Below are 16097 nucleotides of genomic sequence, written 5' to 3' on the forward strand. Positions count from 1 at the left end.
TATACTATGGATTTTTTATTATAAAAAAGAGTATAGCTGCCCGGCGTTACGGGGTTGTTTTTTAATTTTTTTTTATAGAAAGTATAGCCGCACGGTTATACTATTGGGCCGATAATAAACCCGAAACTTGTTTATATTTCCAACCGACTTTATCAAACGAAACGTGTTTGTAATTCCGTGGAGCATTTGTTGCTAAAGCAATGGCAGCTGCTCCTGCTCTTGCTTTCTCTCTAAATAATTCGCCGAATTCTCGTCTGCTTTTAGCCCCTTCAGTTTGGGTAAATTCTTTGGTGGTTCCAAGGATTTCAACAGTTTCTTCGTCTTCTTCATCAGCAAAGAAAACCCATCACTCGAAGCTCAAACACTCCCCAAAAGCTTCTTCTGAAGGTACTTTCTCAGCTTCTCAACTTGAATTTCATTCATTTTAAAATGACTGGTGATGGCCTGGGCATCACCTCAATTGGTGTATGAAGCTAAAGGAATATAATGAGGTTCACGGGAATTACTTCAAAGCTTATCTCTTAGCCTTATCCCTTTGGGGTGGAGATGCTCTCAGAAAATATATATTTCAGCTGAGCTAGGCTCTAGGCGGGCTAGGCGCTAGGCAGCCCCTCCATCACAAATTAATTATATAAAATTAAAATAAATAAATGCCTACGCGCCCGCCTAGGCCTCGATTACTCCTCTAGGAGCTAGGGTATTTAGTTTCTAGTTACCCGAAAAAAGCTTGTCTTTTTATGTTACCATCAAGATTCACTATTCATAACTTGACTTTCTTTTCTTTTGTTCTCATTTGTTTGAAGGCATATACTGCCAGCTTATATTTGTTTCTGTGTAATTTTCTTTACAACTTTACAGGAGTTCCTAGTGAGTTGATTGAAGATTCAAAATTCGTTCCTCTAAATGCTGATGATCTAATATATGGTCCACCTGTAAGTTGTGGTTAGTTTCACTCCAATTATGATAAATGCTACTTGCCTATGTTTCTACTTTAGAAGATTGCCCAGAATAGAGAAAAATCTCTACTTTAGGATCTGATTGTTATGAGATTTTTGTTTGCTTTTATTATCTGAAGTTCTGAAAAGTTGGACATTTGGTAAATCTGTTCATGATAAACTTTCAAATACTTGAAAGAATCTTTTGAGAATATTTTATCTGCTACTAGGAGTAAACGTACTGTGGAATAATTACATAAACCTGCCTTGCAAATGTAAATAATTGTTTTTTCCGTAGATGTAAGCTGATGAAATGCTATTCCAATAGTAATGAGGTTGAAGACTCAAACTTTCTCTTTTCCAGGCTTTATTATTTATGGGCTTTGAAGTGGAAGAAGCTGGGAAGGTAACTTTCACTTTCCCATTCTATTTCAGGTTTTTAGACTACTTTTATTGTTTCCCCATTTCTGTCTTGACCAATGCATCACAACGGTAGAGTTTTCATTTCTTCTTCTAAAACTGAAACCATTCACAAGGATTGCTGCTGGAAAGTTTCAAAAACCAGTTTTCTGTAGACGCCGCAAGGAACCTTTGTTCTTGTAGATAAATTAAATGGTAATTTTGTAGCGTCACACATGAACAATAGTTCTGGCTCATCACTTATGTGTCTTCTGGTGCAGATACAACAGTTTCTGAAAGAGTTGGATGCTGAATTCCTCAAGGTAACCTCCTCATATTTTTATCATTATGTTCATTTTCTATGTAAAAAAGCTACAAAAGAACAGAAAAGAGTAAGTTTTCCCTTTGAGGGTTGACCTAAGAAATTGAAAAGGTCAGTCAATTGTTTACCAATTTCCTGTTTGATCTTAATATCAGTTTTTGTAGGTTATTTATTGTACTGAAGACATGATTACTCGTTCACTCTGGGAAGCAATGAATACAAGCCAACCCAATTTGGAAGCATTGAAGGTTGAAGTCTTTATCTTGCTAATTCTTTTATGTTATCTTCCTTCTTAAGTCCTAACTTGTAGCCAGCCTCCAATAATTGACATTTTGTGTTCTGTAGATTGTCAAGGGACTGCCACGAATCTGTTTCTTATCTGGTCTTAGTGGGGAGGAGATGATGGCGTTCATTGATTCTTTCCCAGAAGCGGGTACCTTAAAGTTTCTCTATCGATCAAATGCCACTCTCTGTTGGTCTCATTTTTTAAGCCACTCATTTCATGTATGGAAATGGCCAACAGCCAAATAACATGGATGAGTCCGTATGATTAAATATAGCTACGAACCCAACAAAGTTCTCTTTGAAGACAATTTTTATGCCCATGTATATTTACTGGCATTGTTCTTTTGGTTTACACAGGACTAGGGCTGCCTGTTTTTGCAGCCCTTGTTCCCAACAGTGCTGATAAACTGCTGGAGGAGTTGATAGAAGAAATTATGGAGGACCATGAAATGCTTGTGAGTATATCTTCTTGCTCCGTTCGTATAAATATACGAAAATCGTCTGTCCGTTATCTGACGTGTACATTTTTATTCCCATGCAGACTGCAAAGGAAAAGGAAAAGGCATAGGCTATGCAGATTCGATTGTTGGAAGATTTGAGTTTTGTTTCTGTGCTTGAGATTTGTATTTAGTGTAAGTGAAAGAGATGTGAAAATAACTAGTAACTATCATCATTATATCTTTGGAAACGTTTGGAATTCATATATTAGAAACTGCAATCATACAATTACAAACAAAGGAACGGCCTTTCTTTTTAAGCATCTCTGTCACTAGTGCCAAAAGTGATCCAGGCCATCAGCAACAATATTTCAACGCTGTTGCGAGTAAATCGATTGGAAGATGAATGTACGGCAGTCTCCTGCCAAAAGCATGAATAAATTGGAAGATTTAGAACCTAACGAACATGAGAACCTGCTGTTCGGAAGCTAGTCCTAAATTCATCAGATTCTATGAAGCTAACTAGCAGTCAAACAATTCCGGTAACAAGATAAAAAGATGTTTTCTAAAACGGAAACTGGAAATTTAATTTTGCCTTAACTTGCTCGAAGAGTTCAAATCACCATGGGAAAAAAGACGCTATACGGCAACCAAATTTGTCAAAAGATATGCAGCAAATCCAACAGTACAAACTTAGCTCATTATAGATTTTTTTAATTCAAGTTCACATGGCCTCTATTAGAAGTAACTGCTCTAATATGAAAAAACACAGTGGGTACTTGAACCTATGATCAGAAAATTGGGGGATCAAATAGCAAAGAACCAGGTTTATGCATATCAAGACAATGCAAAATGATGTTCATAATTGCTTAGCTTCTAGGATTTGTATCAAATAAGCAAAGCTATCTGATCATGCTCTTCAATTAACATAAATTGAAACAAACAAGCATCCAAAATTATCTGAAACTGCAAGTAGCTAAACTATGATCCAATTGATCACTGTTCTTAATCATAAACAACAACAAAACTAAACCAAAATATCAAAACAGAAAATTAACAGAAAAAGGCATACCTTGAATGACCCAGTTGAAATCACCCAATTCCAAGCAAAACCCACATCACAAAATCAACCAAACCATTAATCACTAATCACCCATCTTCATCATCATTCACTCTCATCACTAAAGTAACTAGATTTCTTCACACCCTTCTTCCTCTTCTTCTCCTCCATCTCCTCCCCCACCAGCAACCTCTGGTCGGCTCCACTATCCACCACCGACGCCCAATTATCATCCTCAAACCTCTCACCTCCACTGTCCCCCTCGGCCTCTTCCACACGCGCCGCCGCACTTCCACCACCACCGCCGCCACCTCTCCTTACTCGCTTCGGCGGCGGCCGCTCCCTGGGTCCCAGCTGGTTCTTCGGACACTCGTACGACAAATGCCCTTCTTCACCGCACTCGTAGCACCGGCTCTTGTCCTTGTACTCCCTCTTCTTAATGAACTCAGCGGCTCGGCCGTTGTCGGAGGCGATGGAGGCGGAGAGCTTCCGGCCGTTGAGAATCTTCCCGTGCATCTCACCCGCCGCCGAGACCGCGTCGGTGCGCGAGACGAACTGGACGAAGGCGACGCCGCGGCTCTGGCGGGTCTCGCGGTTTTTGAGGACCGTGACTCGGGCGATCTTGCCGAAGTGGGAGAAGAGGGTGTGGAGGTCCGAGTTGGTGAGAGAATAGTCGAGGTTTGAGACGTAAAGGGTGGATTTTGATGGAGCTAGGGTTCCTGAGCCCGACCCGCTCTGCTTGGTTGCGGGTTTTCGAGTCTCCGGGGCTGAGGTGTATCGGTAATAGAAGGTTTCGTCCTCGTCTTCGTCGCTGCTGTTCTTCTTCTTCTTCTTTTCCACCATTGTCGATATCTCTCTCGAAGTAAAGCTCTCGACTTTGAGAGCTTTTTCCTTATTTTTCTTTTTCTTTTTGTCTATTTTTGTCAGAGCACGTGGAGGTCACGTGAGATTTGCAAAACCAGAAAAATAAAGGTTTTTAATGTATATGACCTGTGCTTTCAAAATAATCTCAAATTACTACATGTTCTTTGAAATGTCTCAATATACCACATATATTTTCAATGAGTGTCTCACGTTAGCTATTCCGTCAGATTTGAGAAAAGTTTTGTTAGCTGATGTGGCCCCCACTTCTTTTCAATCTCTTAACAAGAGAGAGCAAGGGTTAGTCAGGTTAAGAAAATGAAGAATTTGGGAGAAGAAAGTTAGGTTGAGGGAATTTCAGATTTGAGAATCTAAAAGTCCAGATTTGGGAGAAAATTGGGAATTTGATTTGGGAATTTCATATTTGAGAGATCCCCACAACATTCAAACCATCCTTCTCTTCCCAAATTTGAAATCCCCAAATCTAATTTCTCATTTTCTTCAAAATTCCTCATTTTCTCCCAAATCTGAAATTCCCTCAACCTAACATTCTTCTCCTAAATTCCTCATTTTCTCCCAAATTCTCCATTTTCTCAACCTGACTAACCCTTCCTCTCCCGTGTTAAGAGATTAAAAAGAAGCGAGTTCTTTCAAATCTAACGGAATAGCTAACGTGAGACACTTATTGAAAATATAAATAGTATATTGAGACATTTCAAAGAACATGTGGTAATATAAGACTATTTTGAAGGCATAGGGGCATATCCATAAATAAGTCAAAAATAAATAAAAGGAAAATTAAAAAAATACGTTGTCTTTAGTTGAGCTGGAGAGAGATCAGATTACAGAATTGGTTATGAGTGTGGAGAGAGAAGCTTCCACAAATTGAAAGCTCGACCGCTGAAGAAAGAGGTAGCTGAGAAGAAAGCTTAAGATGTTTCAAAATCAGAGATTGTTCTGCAATAAGACACCAGACCAGTTTTAGGGTTTCCTGTAAGCTAATATCTATAACTCCTTCTCTCAAGGTACCAATTTTTTCCTTCTATTTCTCTGACATTTTCTTGTTTTTCAGCTTCCTTATCAAGTAAATCGATGAAAAATCTTATCTTTAGAATTGGGTGTTGGATGTTTTGTTATTTTCTGAGATGGGTATTGATTCAAATCCATCGTTTTGTCTATAGGTCGATGATTTCGATTTCTGTAAGTATAGTTTAGGCCCCGTTCCTTGCTGCACAATAATTTGAAAGATAATAGACAAGTAATTTGATTCAAGCTAAAGGCTTTGACAGACGAATAGAAAGATCCTAGTAATCTGGTAGAGGCTACAAGAAATATTGAAACTAACATACGAGCCTCCAAAAATTTGATGAGCTTACATTTACTATCATGACAAGAAAATAATCATGTCACTTACAATGCAGGCAGTTGAGATATAAATTTGTTTATTACAGTTGAGCTGATTCGGCACATGATGAACAGCATTCTGATATGTAAACCAAAATAATAGAGGGCCAATAAGTGTAGATTTTGCATATTCTTTTCAGTTGGTAATTTACAAAATCTCAAGTGCCACTAGTAGTTTAATTTCCTTTATCATTCAGTGAAGATGCACAAAGCTGCTGTATTATTTCCTGCGTCGATTAGTTTTCCATATACATTCTCCGCTTTACCATTTCACTCTTCTTATTCTCTTCAATGTTTGACAAAACCAGTGATGAACTGCCTTTGGCTTTGAAAAGATGCATGGATTCTCCACTGTTGATGGCTTTGTGGAGATAACTGAAGGCTTGGCAGAGATGATTAAGTACGTGGCAAATGAACCGTCAGTAGGGCTTTTTTATATTCAGCAGCACACTCAAAATGCAGTTCCCAATCTTGTTAGTCTTAGAAATACCATTGTGGATAAGTCCCGTGAAACGACTTTGCACACTGAAGATTCAGAGGATTCCATAGCCATGGTGAGATCAATGAAAGAATGTGGATTCCCCATTGCTGATGAGATGATTAGAGACATAAAAAAATCTCTAGCGGTTATGTCAACAAAGCAACCAAAGAGAGGGCTAATAGATAACCAAACATCAAGTTTTCAGATGGGAAGAACAAGCTCTTGGAAACCAGCCAGTTGGGTTCGTTCCCCAAGTGTTGCCCAGCAGGACACTGAAAGCGGCTATATTTCTACTGTAATCAAATCTGCAAGACAAAAGGCGAGCAACTTCAAGTGGCCGCCACTTGATTCTAAAGAATTAACACAGGCTTCTTATCCTAACCCAACACTGTCAGTTGCTTCTGTGAGCACTAGTTCATCTCTGCCAGATGTGGAAGCTGAGGAGTTGCCCGTGTCAAGCCATGTTGCAGATGAGCAACAAGAAGACCAAGTTGATGATAGCTTGTTGACTCATAATTTATTACCAATGGAAGAAAACTTTGATGAATTCAAGGCTGATAAAGAACTTAAACTACAAGAGTGGTTGGAAGGGACTGGCAACGTAGATAATCACAGAGGAGCAAGTGCTGCAGAAAGATTTTAGTTTGTCGTTGTTAAGATACTGAAACCGCTTTGTCATGTACATACTGTTGTGTCTTGTGTTATTATCTATGGATGATGATGTATACATGATTGTTTGAATTTTCAACGGTGATAATAAAATTTTTCTCTGATTCTTGAGTTACCTTGTGGCATGGCAGAAGTCATCAAGCCGCCATAACTTTGTCTGTGTCTCTCTGATTCAATATAAAGCTCCTAAACTAGAAGGAAAGGCACTTCTTTGAGGTTGGCTATGTGGTATGAGTTTTTGCGCATGTAGTACATGCTGGCAAGATCTATAATTTTCTCTTCTTCGATACAAATGCGCGAAAGCCTTGCCGTATTGTTGAACTGTCGAACGTGGTTTTGAAAATTCTACCTTTCTCCATATTCGTTCATTATTCAACCCGTAGAAGAAAGGGTTTGGAGTTCACCAAAACAAAAGAAAATGGGGTTTGAGTGAATGAGAAATGCTGAAAGGGCCTTGTTCTGGTTGTTATGGACGGGGAGGAGAGGTGGACCAGTTGAGTGGTAAATCTGAAGGGCAAAAAACTGCTCTGCCGGTAAATGTAAATTGGCAAAAATTGAGTAACTAAAATAGGTGATGTGGAAGATGACATGTATTGCCAGCATACACACATAATTTTCGCATATAATTGAATAAAAATTATATATATTTAAAAAATTATATAAATCATAATAAAATATTATATAGTGGCCGAATTTATCAGTTGTAATTTGTCAAAATATTTCCAAATCAAACACATGCGTATTTTATTCATATTTTTCTCGTTCCGTGTTTTACTAACTATGAAAGAATGTTAGAGGCTAAGATTATTTCTTGTTGTAACAGAAATGCAAAATGGGTGATTTTGCAATCTCTTTGCCAACCAAAACAATAATTTCAAACAAAGATTTATGGGTATAGTAGTAAGTGAGGTTGTAGTAGTCTTCATGTAAAGTGGTGTTTGAAAATGTGAAGCAATTACCAAGAACACTCTAACACATCATGCAATTCTTTATAACAAATAATGTGTGCAGTAACAGAATTTAGTAACACTCGAGAGAAGAAGGTAGATCAAAGGAAAACATTCCCACAAAAAAAAAAGACGAAAAAATTGAAGTCTCAAATTGATTTACTATGAAATTTCTCTCTCTTCAATATCTGCTTTGGAGATGTCAAAACTAACAAATTAATATCTATAAAATATAAACTAATGCAACTAGAAGGGACCTTTTCTTTAAAAAAAATTTAAATAAATAGTATAACCGCACGTCTATACACTTTACATAGACACTGTGATCTTTTTATTATTATTATTGTTTTTCCCCGATATTTGTTTGTCAATAAGAGTAGTTTAGAGCATTATCCATTATTATTAGGTCATTATCCGCGTCTCTATTGTCCCCTTTTGAGTTTTTCCTAATCTAGAGTTATTACCCGTATAAAGAATTTAGCATTTTCACTTTTAATACTCGTATCGTACACGTACGTATGTATTTTTCATGTTTAATACACTTGTTTTTTACTAAATTTTTAGGAATACACACACAATTCACATATTATACACAAAATACTCACATATTATACACAAAATACTCACATATTATTGAATAAAAATAAAATTTATTAAAATATTAAAATACTAATTATTCATTAAGTAAATAGTAATTAAAACATAACTACTAATTAAAGTAATTAAAAAAGAGAAATTCAGATTATGACATCCAATGGGTATAGCCGCACGGCCATACTTAAAAAAAATCTATTTATAGGGAATAGCCGCCCGGCTGTACAGTTGAAATTTTCTATTCATAGAGTATCGCCGACCGGCTATATTCCTTTCCCAAAAAAAAAACCACACACTAGGCTCTAGGCGATTCCCCCTTTTTTTTTTTCTTTTTAATGAATAGTATAGCAGGGCGGCTATACTCTGGATTTCTTTATTAAAAAAAAGTAAAGCCGATCGGCTTTACTAGGGTCCTTTTTAATTATCTTTTATAAATAGTATAGCCGACCGGCTATACTCCTTTCCCAAAAAAAAAACCCCGCGCTGTCATTTTTACTTTCTTTTTTATAGATAGTATAGCCCAGCGCCTATATTCTAAATTTTTTTAATTTAAAAATAGTATAGCAGCTGGACTTTACTGTGCTCCTTTTTTTCATAGACACTGAGAATTTTTTTTTGTCATTGTTTTTCCCCGGTTTTTGTTTATCGATAAGAGTAATTTAGAGCATAATCCATTATTATTAGGCCATTACCCACATCTCTATTGTCCCCTATTGAGTTTTTACTTTTCTAGAGTTGTTACGTGTATGAAGAATTTAGCATTTTCACTTTTAATACTCGTGTTGTACAAGTATGTATGTACTTTTCATTTTTAATACACTTATTTTTTACAAACTTTTCAGGAATACACACACAATTCACGTATTATACACAAAATACTCACATATTATTGAATAAAAATAAAAATATTAAAATAGTAATTATTCATTAAGTAAATAGTAATTAAAACATAACTACTAATTAAAATAATTTAAAAAGAGAAATTTGGATTATGCCCAGCTTTACTAGGGTCCTTTTTTTTCAATTCTTTTGGCTATTTTACATAGACACTGTGTTTTTTTTTTTTTATCATTGTTTTTCCCCGATTTTTGTTTATCGATAAGAGTAGTTTAGAGCATAATCCATTATTATTAGGCCATTACCCGTGTCTCTATTGTCCCCTTTTGAGTTTTTACTTTTTTAGAGTTGTTACCCGTATAAAGAATTTAGCATTTTCACTTTTAATACTCGTATTATATACATATGTATTTTTCTTGTTTAATATATTTATTTTTTACAAAAATTTCAAGAATACACACACAATTCACGTATTATACACAAAATAATCACATATTATTTAATAAAAATAAAATTTATTAAAATACTAATTATTCATTAAGTAAATAGTAATTAAAACATAACTACTAATTAAAGTAACTAAAAAAGAGAAATTCATATTATACCATTTAATGGGTATAGCCGCAGGGCTATACTTAAAAAAAATCTATATAGATAATAGCTGGACGGCTATACATTTGAAATATTCTATTTGTAGAGTATAATGGCCCGGCTATACTCCTTTCCAAAAAAAAAAAAAAAAAAAGAGGGCCCTGGGCGCTAGGCGCTTGGCGGTTCCCCCTTGGTCTTTTCTGTTTTATAAATGGCATAGTCGGTCGGCTATACTCTAATTATTTTTTTAATTTAAAAATAGTAACGCCGCCCAGCTTTACCGGGGTCCTTCTTTTAAATTCTCTTTTATAAATAGTATAACCGCACGGCTATACTCTTTACATGTGATTTTTTTTTTAAATCATTGTTTTTCCCCGATCTTTGTTTAACGGTAAGAGTAGTTTAGATCATAATCCATTATTATTAGGCCATTACCCACGTCTCTATTGTCCCCTTTTGAGTTTTTTACTTTTCAAGAGTTGTTACCTGTATAAAGAATTTAGCATTTTCACTTTTAGTACTCATATTGTACATGTACGTATATATTTTTCGTGTTTAATACACTTGTTTTCACAAAGTTTTCAATAATACACACAAAATTCAAAAGTTGGTTCCTCTAGCATTATTGGAATCTTTTTTTGGTTATTAATAAGACTTGCAATATGATGGGGTGCGTCTACTGTCTACAAGCAAACATTAATACTGAATATTCTCAAAACAACGTTTTATAAAGAAAGAGTTCCAGGCAACACTGGTTTGCATCCAATTACTAACCAATCAATCTATTGCTATAGAAGTAAAGCATTTTTGCATATTACCATATAATCTGATCAGTATAGTACAAGGAAAATCATTATCATGTTTCATTAATTTGTTTGCTTTATTTTGTAATTTTGTTAAAAAATAAAAATAAAAATCAACACTGCAAATCCGCAGAGATTGCTTCCTTAACACGCATTAACTGAACAAGTTGTGGACGTGGAAAGATTACAACCCTGTATCATTCCACCAGTCAACAATCACTGGGGTCTCGTCATAGAAGCCTCGACCATTGGCTCACCACAATCTGCTTGGTAACAAATGTCCTGGACAGTAGGTATAATTGTGGCATGGTTCATGAGTTTCATGTTTAAGTGCTAGGCCAAACATGTTGCCACGACTGTCATCTCCGTTTAATTCGGGCTTCTTGAAAGATGGCTTGGAGTTGCTCTTGCTCAATGTTCAATTGGTTGCAGCATTTGTCATTGGCCCGAGAAGACGAGAGCAAGTGGCACCATTTTCTTCTACAATTGAGCATGCTGGCGGTTATTCAGCCAAAGAACATGCTGAGCGGAAAATAGCTTTCACAAGTCTTTGGTAGCAGAAACTTGTAAAGTCTCCATGGTGGCCACTTGTACGCAGACTCAAAGGTGAATAGAACAGTCCCATAAATTGGGAAAAGCATGCACCACAATGGCCGACTCCCCTAAGCCAAAGGATATGGATCTCAACGCTACAAAAAGTAAATAATGCTCACCGAGTGGAACCACTTTCAAGGTAAAGAAAAGTTAATGATATCTCACCTCTCATCATTTAGAGGTCATCTACTCATTCTTCAACACGTCGGAATGATTTTGCCCTAACAAAATACAGAAAACAATGTTTATTGGAAAAATGTATATTAACAAATGCAGAAGAAAAAAGAAAGATACAGGCATTACCACAGTTGGCAATATATAAGCTTACAAGTTTAACTGCACTGTACTATGAAAAAGTAAAGAAAAAAACTTAACAAAAAGAAAAAGGTAAACTCGAAGATTTAGGGATGAAAAAGGAAAAGGAAACCTAGGACTTTGTTGCATGCTCTGCTAAAAAAGGGGAGGGGGAGGGATTATGTCCCACTAATTTTCTTAATATGCATTGAGTGACACAAATTTGTAAGAAAACCCTCAAATTTACCTGAACCAAGTGTGTTAGAGGGTGCTTGACTTGTGATCTTAGTTTCGTCTGACACTTTATCATTCACCGAGTTTGAATTAGCAGAAGGTGCAGACCCATTGCCATGGCGCATTATTTTTGCCTTTCTGGGAAATTAAGGAAAATAACCACAGTATAAATAATAATTTAACTGACTTTGTAACAGAGATATCTTTCTCATGAGAGAAAAAAGAGATACATGAATTATCCAAGTAACAGAATATTCAAAGCTTCTACCTGACCAGTTTTCGTTTCAAAGTGCCAGCTTTCAGCTTTGATGTCCCTTCAAAAACCACTTTAATTGTTATTTACTAACTCTCATATTTTGCACGAAAATATATTGATAAAAATCAGCGTTAACCACTCACCAGACTTTAAAGCCAATGAAGTCGAAGCTGGTTTACGAATGCCCCTTTCAGCTTTTATTAAGGCAATTACAGAATCAGCAGTAGGCCCCAATCCTTTTCTCCCCACCAGCTTCACTCCCAGCTTTTCACAGAGGTAATTCAACCTCATCTCATCACCTCCTCGCACCTCTCTGAGGTCAAGAACCTGCTGCCTAGATAACAAAGTGTAAACATGAAGTTGCTGCTGCTGATTAAAATGTGACTGAAGCTGCTGAAAAAGTAACTTATTTGAATGCTGTTGATCAGGTTTTGCACTGTCATGACTCTTCTTCCGAGGCTCATTAAATGTCACTCTTAAAATTGCTGTCGACTTAGGATCAGCATTCCTTCGACAAAAGATAACAGAAAAACTCCCAAATTCTAAATCAGGCTCCCTAAATAAATCCGCAAGAAGGGAAGCACAAGAATGGGCATTCTTTGATGGGTTCCTGTTAATTTTTATCCTCAGGGCACGAGCGTTGGCATAGTGAGCCATATTAGCAGCTTCTCTGAACCCACTAAGAAAAGCGCCATGCATGGTTGCAGGATATCTCCGATTGGTAGCCTCACCTGCAAAGAAAAGCCGTCCATCTCCTACACTTTCTGCTAAAATATCATAATCATCTCCTGACGCCCCTACTGCCACATTAGAGTAAGAACCTAGGCTGAAGGGGTCGCTTCCCCATCTGGTACAGACTGTTTGGATGGGCTCTGGGACACTAATTCCTTGTGGTTCATATATACCTGCATTGGTATTCCATAACTGAGTAACTGTTATGAAAACTTGTGAATTTGCAGAACTTCATATATGTGTGGAAAATAGCTTTCATTTATGAACAAAAAAATTAAAATTAAAGCCACATATATTATAATCTAAGTTCAAAAAAAGAATGGATTACCCTTGAGAATCTGAATAACCCGGGTCACAGCATCCGTAGGGGGCATGCTCTCAAACTTATGTGCAGCTTCACCTGCTACTAAAGCAATCAAAAGGGGACCGCCAGCAACTGTTGCATAGCTGTAAAACAGGAAGAACTCCCCTCGACGGGTTGAATCATCAGAAAGGTGGCCAAAGGTATCAAGATCTGTGCCCCAGAACACATGAGGAAAAAGCATTGCAACCTTATTCAACAGTCCGAACCCCAACCTCTTTATTCCATCAAGCTTTCTCTGAGGCAACTCTGGAATAAACTTGATGGACCCACTCTTCAAAACCCCAAGTGGAACAGTGCACAATGCCATATCACCCTCAAAAACCTGGCTGCCAGCAATAACCTGCACTCCATCACTACCATACCTAATGGTGTGCACAATTTTCTCATATAAGATCGGTACATTCTCTGCCAAAGCCTGCACCAACCTTCCATTACCTCCAGGCAAGAAGCAATGGTCCCCTCCCATATCATATGGATCATCTTGGTCCCAAAATGCAAGTGAAAGATTTGATATTAAACCTGCATTTGCATATTCCAAATTTGCAAGATGCCAATTAAACATGTTCATCTCCTCAGCATTCACAGCATCCCCATAAACCTGCCAGAACGTTTCCAATGCTGCACCAAGAGACACATCAACTGAAACACCTCCCATTAACTGCCTAAGCCTACTTGCCTTATCTAGAAGCTGGTTAAAAGCAGTTTCCACCTTCATATCCATATCAGGATCTACAGGCTTCCCATCAAAACTATAAAGTGGGCACTTATCCCTCACTTTATGAAGCACATAACCCAATTGGCGTGCAACAATGCCAAGTGGGTTCCCTAATGTACCAGTCAAAACACTTCCCCCTAAATCCGCCGCTGCACATACCCTAATTCCTCCCTCCATTTTCTTAGTATAAACCCGCCCGCCCGCTCGCTTCCTACCCTCCAAAACAGTCACTTTAAACCCAAAACGCATCATTTGCCTGGCAGCAGCCAGACCAGCAAGCCCAGCACCAATCACAATCACATGTGGTTTACTGGGTTCAGCCGGAATCTTCTCTTTGATAGCCGGAGCAACCCCAAAGTTAATATAACCATGCGAAACCAGATATTTATAAGTAGAATCCAACAGGGAATGACAATGTTTAGGTATAGAATCAATAAATATATCTTTTGTGACCCAATTCGACACATTTTCACGCCATTTAGCAATTATGTGGTTCCTAATGAGAATGTAATTGACCTGCTCTATGCCCCCAATAACTCGAATTACCCCGAAATCAATTTCCTCCTCGGTGAGCGAATCAGCAGGAAAACCAGCCGACAGCGCGATCAGCGCCTCCGCCGTGGACTCCTTATTGATCACGATGATCTCGTCGGACATATCAGGCATGGTTCTTGCCGAAGAACCAGGGATTTCTACATTGTTTCTAGAGGAATGAGCTGAAATTGAACTGGAAAAAGAAGCAAGACCGTTGTTATTACTGTTGAAAACGCCGTTGGGAATTGGAGGTAACTGAAACGACGTCGGAACCCTATGAGGCCTGCCTCGTCTTCGTTTCTTGGGGACCGAAAAGGAAAGAAGGTGAGCTGAGCTAGGGTTTTCGACTGTATTTGGAATTGGCGCTGCGTTTGAATTGGGGTTAGGGTTTTCTGGGGGAACAAAGAGGGCGAACGGGATTGGAGGGAACGAAGAAAAATCATCGGGGAATTCGTTAGGTGGATCCATCGCCGTCTGTACTAGTTGGGGTAGTGGTGGTGAAGGAGAAGAATGAAATGGACTATTTGGTTCCCGGGAAATTTTTGGCACGGTGACTATGTTAACGGGTTTTGATCCGATAGGGTTAAATTGGATTTTAAAAAACTATTTAGGGATAAAAGAGTTTAGTATAAAAAGACTATTAAGTAATTTATGAAATATTTAAATTTTTTTTTTTTCGATTTTCATTTTTATAATTAAGTAATATCTTATCCTTTTTAATTACTTTAATTAGTATTTATATTTTAATTATTATTTCTTTAATTATTTTAAATTATTTTGTGTACTTTGTTTTTATTTATTTTTATACAAAATTATTTTATTTAGTTTAATATTCGCAATGAGTAATATCTTAGTCTTATTCAGTTATATTAATTATTATTTATTTAATGAATAATTAGTATTAATTTCATAAATTACTTAATTAATATTATTTAATTATATTCACTTATCTTAAATAATTTAGTGGACTTTAATTTTTTTTAATTTTCCAATATATTTTTTAAATAGTTTCAATTGTTAGAAAATTATTTTAGTATTAGAAAAATGGATTTGAGCGTCCAAACCCTAAATCCAAGTCTCAAACATTTTTCAAGCCTCGAACCCTAACCACGAGACTACAATGGGGCCCGTATGACTCAATTAGGCTTGGATACTCACATAACTCGACCTAAGGTTTTACGATTAGAGTTTCGATCTTAATATGCAGTTAGTACAATATAATTAAACCTCACCCTTGAGGTAGATTTTAACAAGTGATTTGTTGTTGGAATCTCACAACAAAAGGTGTCATTTCCTCATCTCTTTATGTATTTCATTCAAACTCCAACAAGTAGTTTATATTATCGAATCACGTTGTGACTTGGATTTAGGATTTGGAGGCTAAAATCCATTTTTAGAATACTAAGGACTCAATTAGTCTCAGACATATAAATAATAAAAGTTAAGAAGATCCTAACACAGTAGAGGATCTGAACCCATTAAAAATTTATAATTATTTAAGTATATAAAAAAAATAATATAATAACAACATATTAAGGTAATGCTTGACTTAATCCAATATTAAGAGTCGTTTAGATTTAAAATGAAAGTAGTTATTAACAAATATTTATTGTTAACTTCCTATTTTTACTAGAAATTTACTAAATGTCATTTTAAACCTTGTCAACAAAGATAACTTATATTTGGCAACAAAAAAAAAGAAAAGAAAAACTTATATTTATCTTGCCTATTTTAATTGGATTTATATTC

The 16097-nt window shown here is 36.5% G+C and overlaps 4 protein-coding genes across 7 annotated transcripts; 2 read left to right on the forward strand and 2 right to left on the reverse strand.

The window, feature by feature from the left end:
- LOC18787195 lies at positions 139-2678 on the forward strand. Of its 2 annotated transcripts, XM_020558292.1 has the most exons (8): positions 144-387; positions 859-932; positions 1300-1341; positions 1616-1657; positions 1821-1904; positions 2002-2089; positions 2299-2396; positions 2483-2678. In XM_020558292.1, the coding sequence occupies exons 1-8, from the start codon at positions 201-203 to the stop codon at positions 2507-2509; spliced, it is 642 nt and encodes a 213-aa protein (XP_020413881.1). In that variant the 5' UTR covers positions 144-200; the 3' UTR covers positions 2510-2678. The 2 variants fall into 2 exon arrangements, with proteins under 2 accessions (XP_020413883.1, XP_020413881.1); XM_020558294.1 differs by lacking the exon at positions 2483-2678 and having other exon boundaries at positions 139-387; positions 2002-2160; positions 2299-2390.
- Positions 2596-4382, reverse strand: LOC18786960 (U11/U12 small nuclear ribonucleoprotein 31 kDa protein). Its single transcript, XM_007218141.2, has 2 exons — positions 3451-4382; positions 2596-2799 (listed from the first exon to the last, which is right to left on the reverse strand). The coding sequence occupies exon 1, from the start codon at positions 4279-4281 to the stop codon at positions 3544-3546; it is 738 nt and encodes a 245-aa protein (XP_007218203.1). The 5' UTR covers positions 4282-4382; the 3' UTR covers positions 2596-2799; positions 3451-3543.
- On the forward strand, positions 5109-6968 carry LOC18784813. Its single transcript, XM_007218765.2, has 2 exons — positions 5109-5324; positions 6012-6968. The coding sequence occupies exon 2, from the start codon at positions 6039-6041 to the stop codon at positions 6825-6827; it is 789 nt and encodes a 262-aa protein (XP_007218827.1). The 5' UTR covers positions 5109-5324; positions 6012-6038; the 3' UTR covers positions 6828-6968.
- Positions 10532-14925, reverse strand: LOC18785385 (protein FLOWERING LOCUS D). 3 transcript variants are annotated; one of them, XM_020557701.1, is made up of 6 exons: positions 13064-14925; positions 12147-12908; positions 12016-12061; positions 11761-11885; positions 11385-11440; positions 10532-11287 (listed from the first exon to the last, which is right to left on the reverse strand). In XM_020557701.1, the coding sequence occupies exons 1-5, from the start codon at positions 14814-14816 to the stop codon at positions 11406-11408; spliced, it is 2721 nt and encodes a 906-aa protein (XP_020413290.1). In that variant the 5' UTR covers positions 14817-14925; the 3' UTR covers positions 10532-11287; positions 11385-11405. The 3 variants fall into 3 exon arrangements, with proteins under 3 accessions (XP_020413290.1, XP_020413289.1, XP_020413288.1); XM_020557700.1 differs by having other exon boundaries at positions 10532-11314; XM_020557699.1 differs by having other exon boundaries at positions 10532-11440.

The sequence above is a fragment of the Prunus persica genome, chromosome G2 (assembly GCF_000346465.2).
Source record: "Prunus persica cultivar Lovell chromosome G2, Prunus_persica_NCBIv2, whole genome shotgun sequence".
In the NCBI taxonomy this organism is placed as follows: Eukaryota; Viridiplantae; Streptophyta; class Magnoliopsida; order Rosales; family Rosaceae; genus Prunus; species Prunus persica.

Excerpts from the sequence above, each read along its gene's own strand:
- LOC18787195 (XM_020558292.1), top strand. The coding sequence starts at position 201 with ATGGCAGCTGCTCCTGCTCTTGCTTTCTCTCTAAATAATTCGCCGAAT. Across the intron at positions 388-858 it reads CCCAAAAGCTTCTTCTGAAG|GAGTTCCTAGTGAGTTGATT; the intron begins GTACTTTCTCAG and ends ACAACTTTACAG. Across the intron at positions 2,397-2,482 it reads TGGAGGACCATGAAATGCTT|ACTGCAAAGGAAAAGGAAAA; the intron begins GTGAGTATATCT and ends ATTCCCATGCAG.
- LOC18786960 (XM_007218141.2), bottom strand. The coding sequence starts at position 4,281 with ATGGTGGAAAAGAAGAAGAAGAAGAACAGCAGCGACGAAGACGAGGAC.
- LOC18784813 (XM_007218765.2), top strand. The coding sequence starts at position 6,039 with ATGCATGGATTCTCCACTGTTGATGGCTTTGTGGAGATAACTGAAGGC.
- LOC18785385 (XM_020557701.1), bottom strand. The coding sequence starts at position 14,816 with ATGGATCCACCTAACGAATTCCCCGATGATTTTTCTTCGTTCCCTCCA. Across the intron at positions 11,886-12,015 it reads TTGAAACGAAAACTGGTCAG|AAAGGCAAAAATAATGCGCC; the intron begins GTAGAAGCTTTG and ends TTAATTTCCCAG. Across the intron at positions 11,441-11,760 it reads CTCTAACACACTTGGTTCAG|GGCAAAATCATTCCGACGTG; the intron begins GTAAATTTGAGG and ends GTATTTTGTTAG.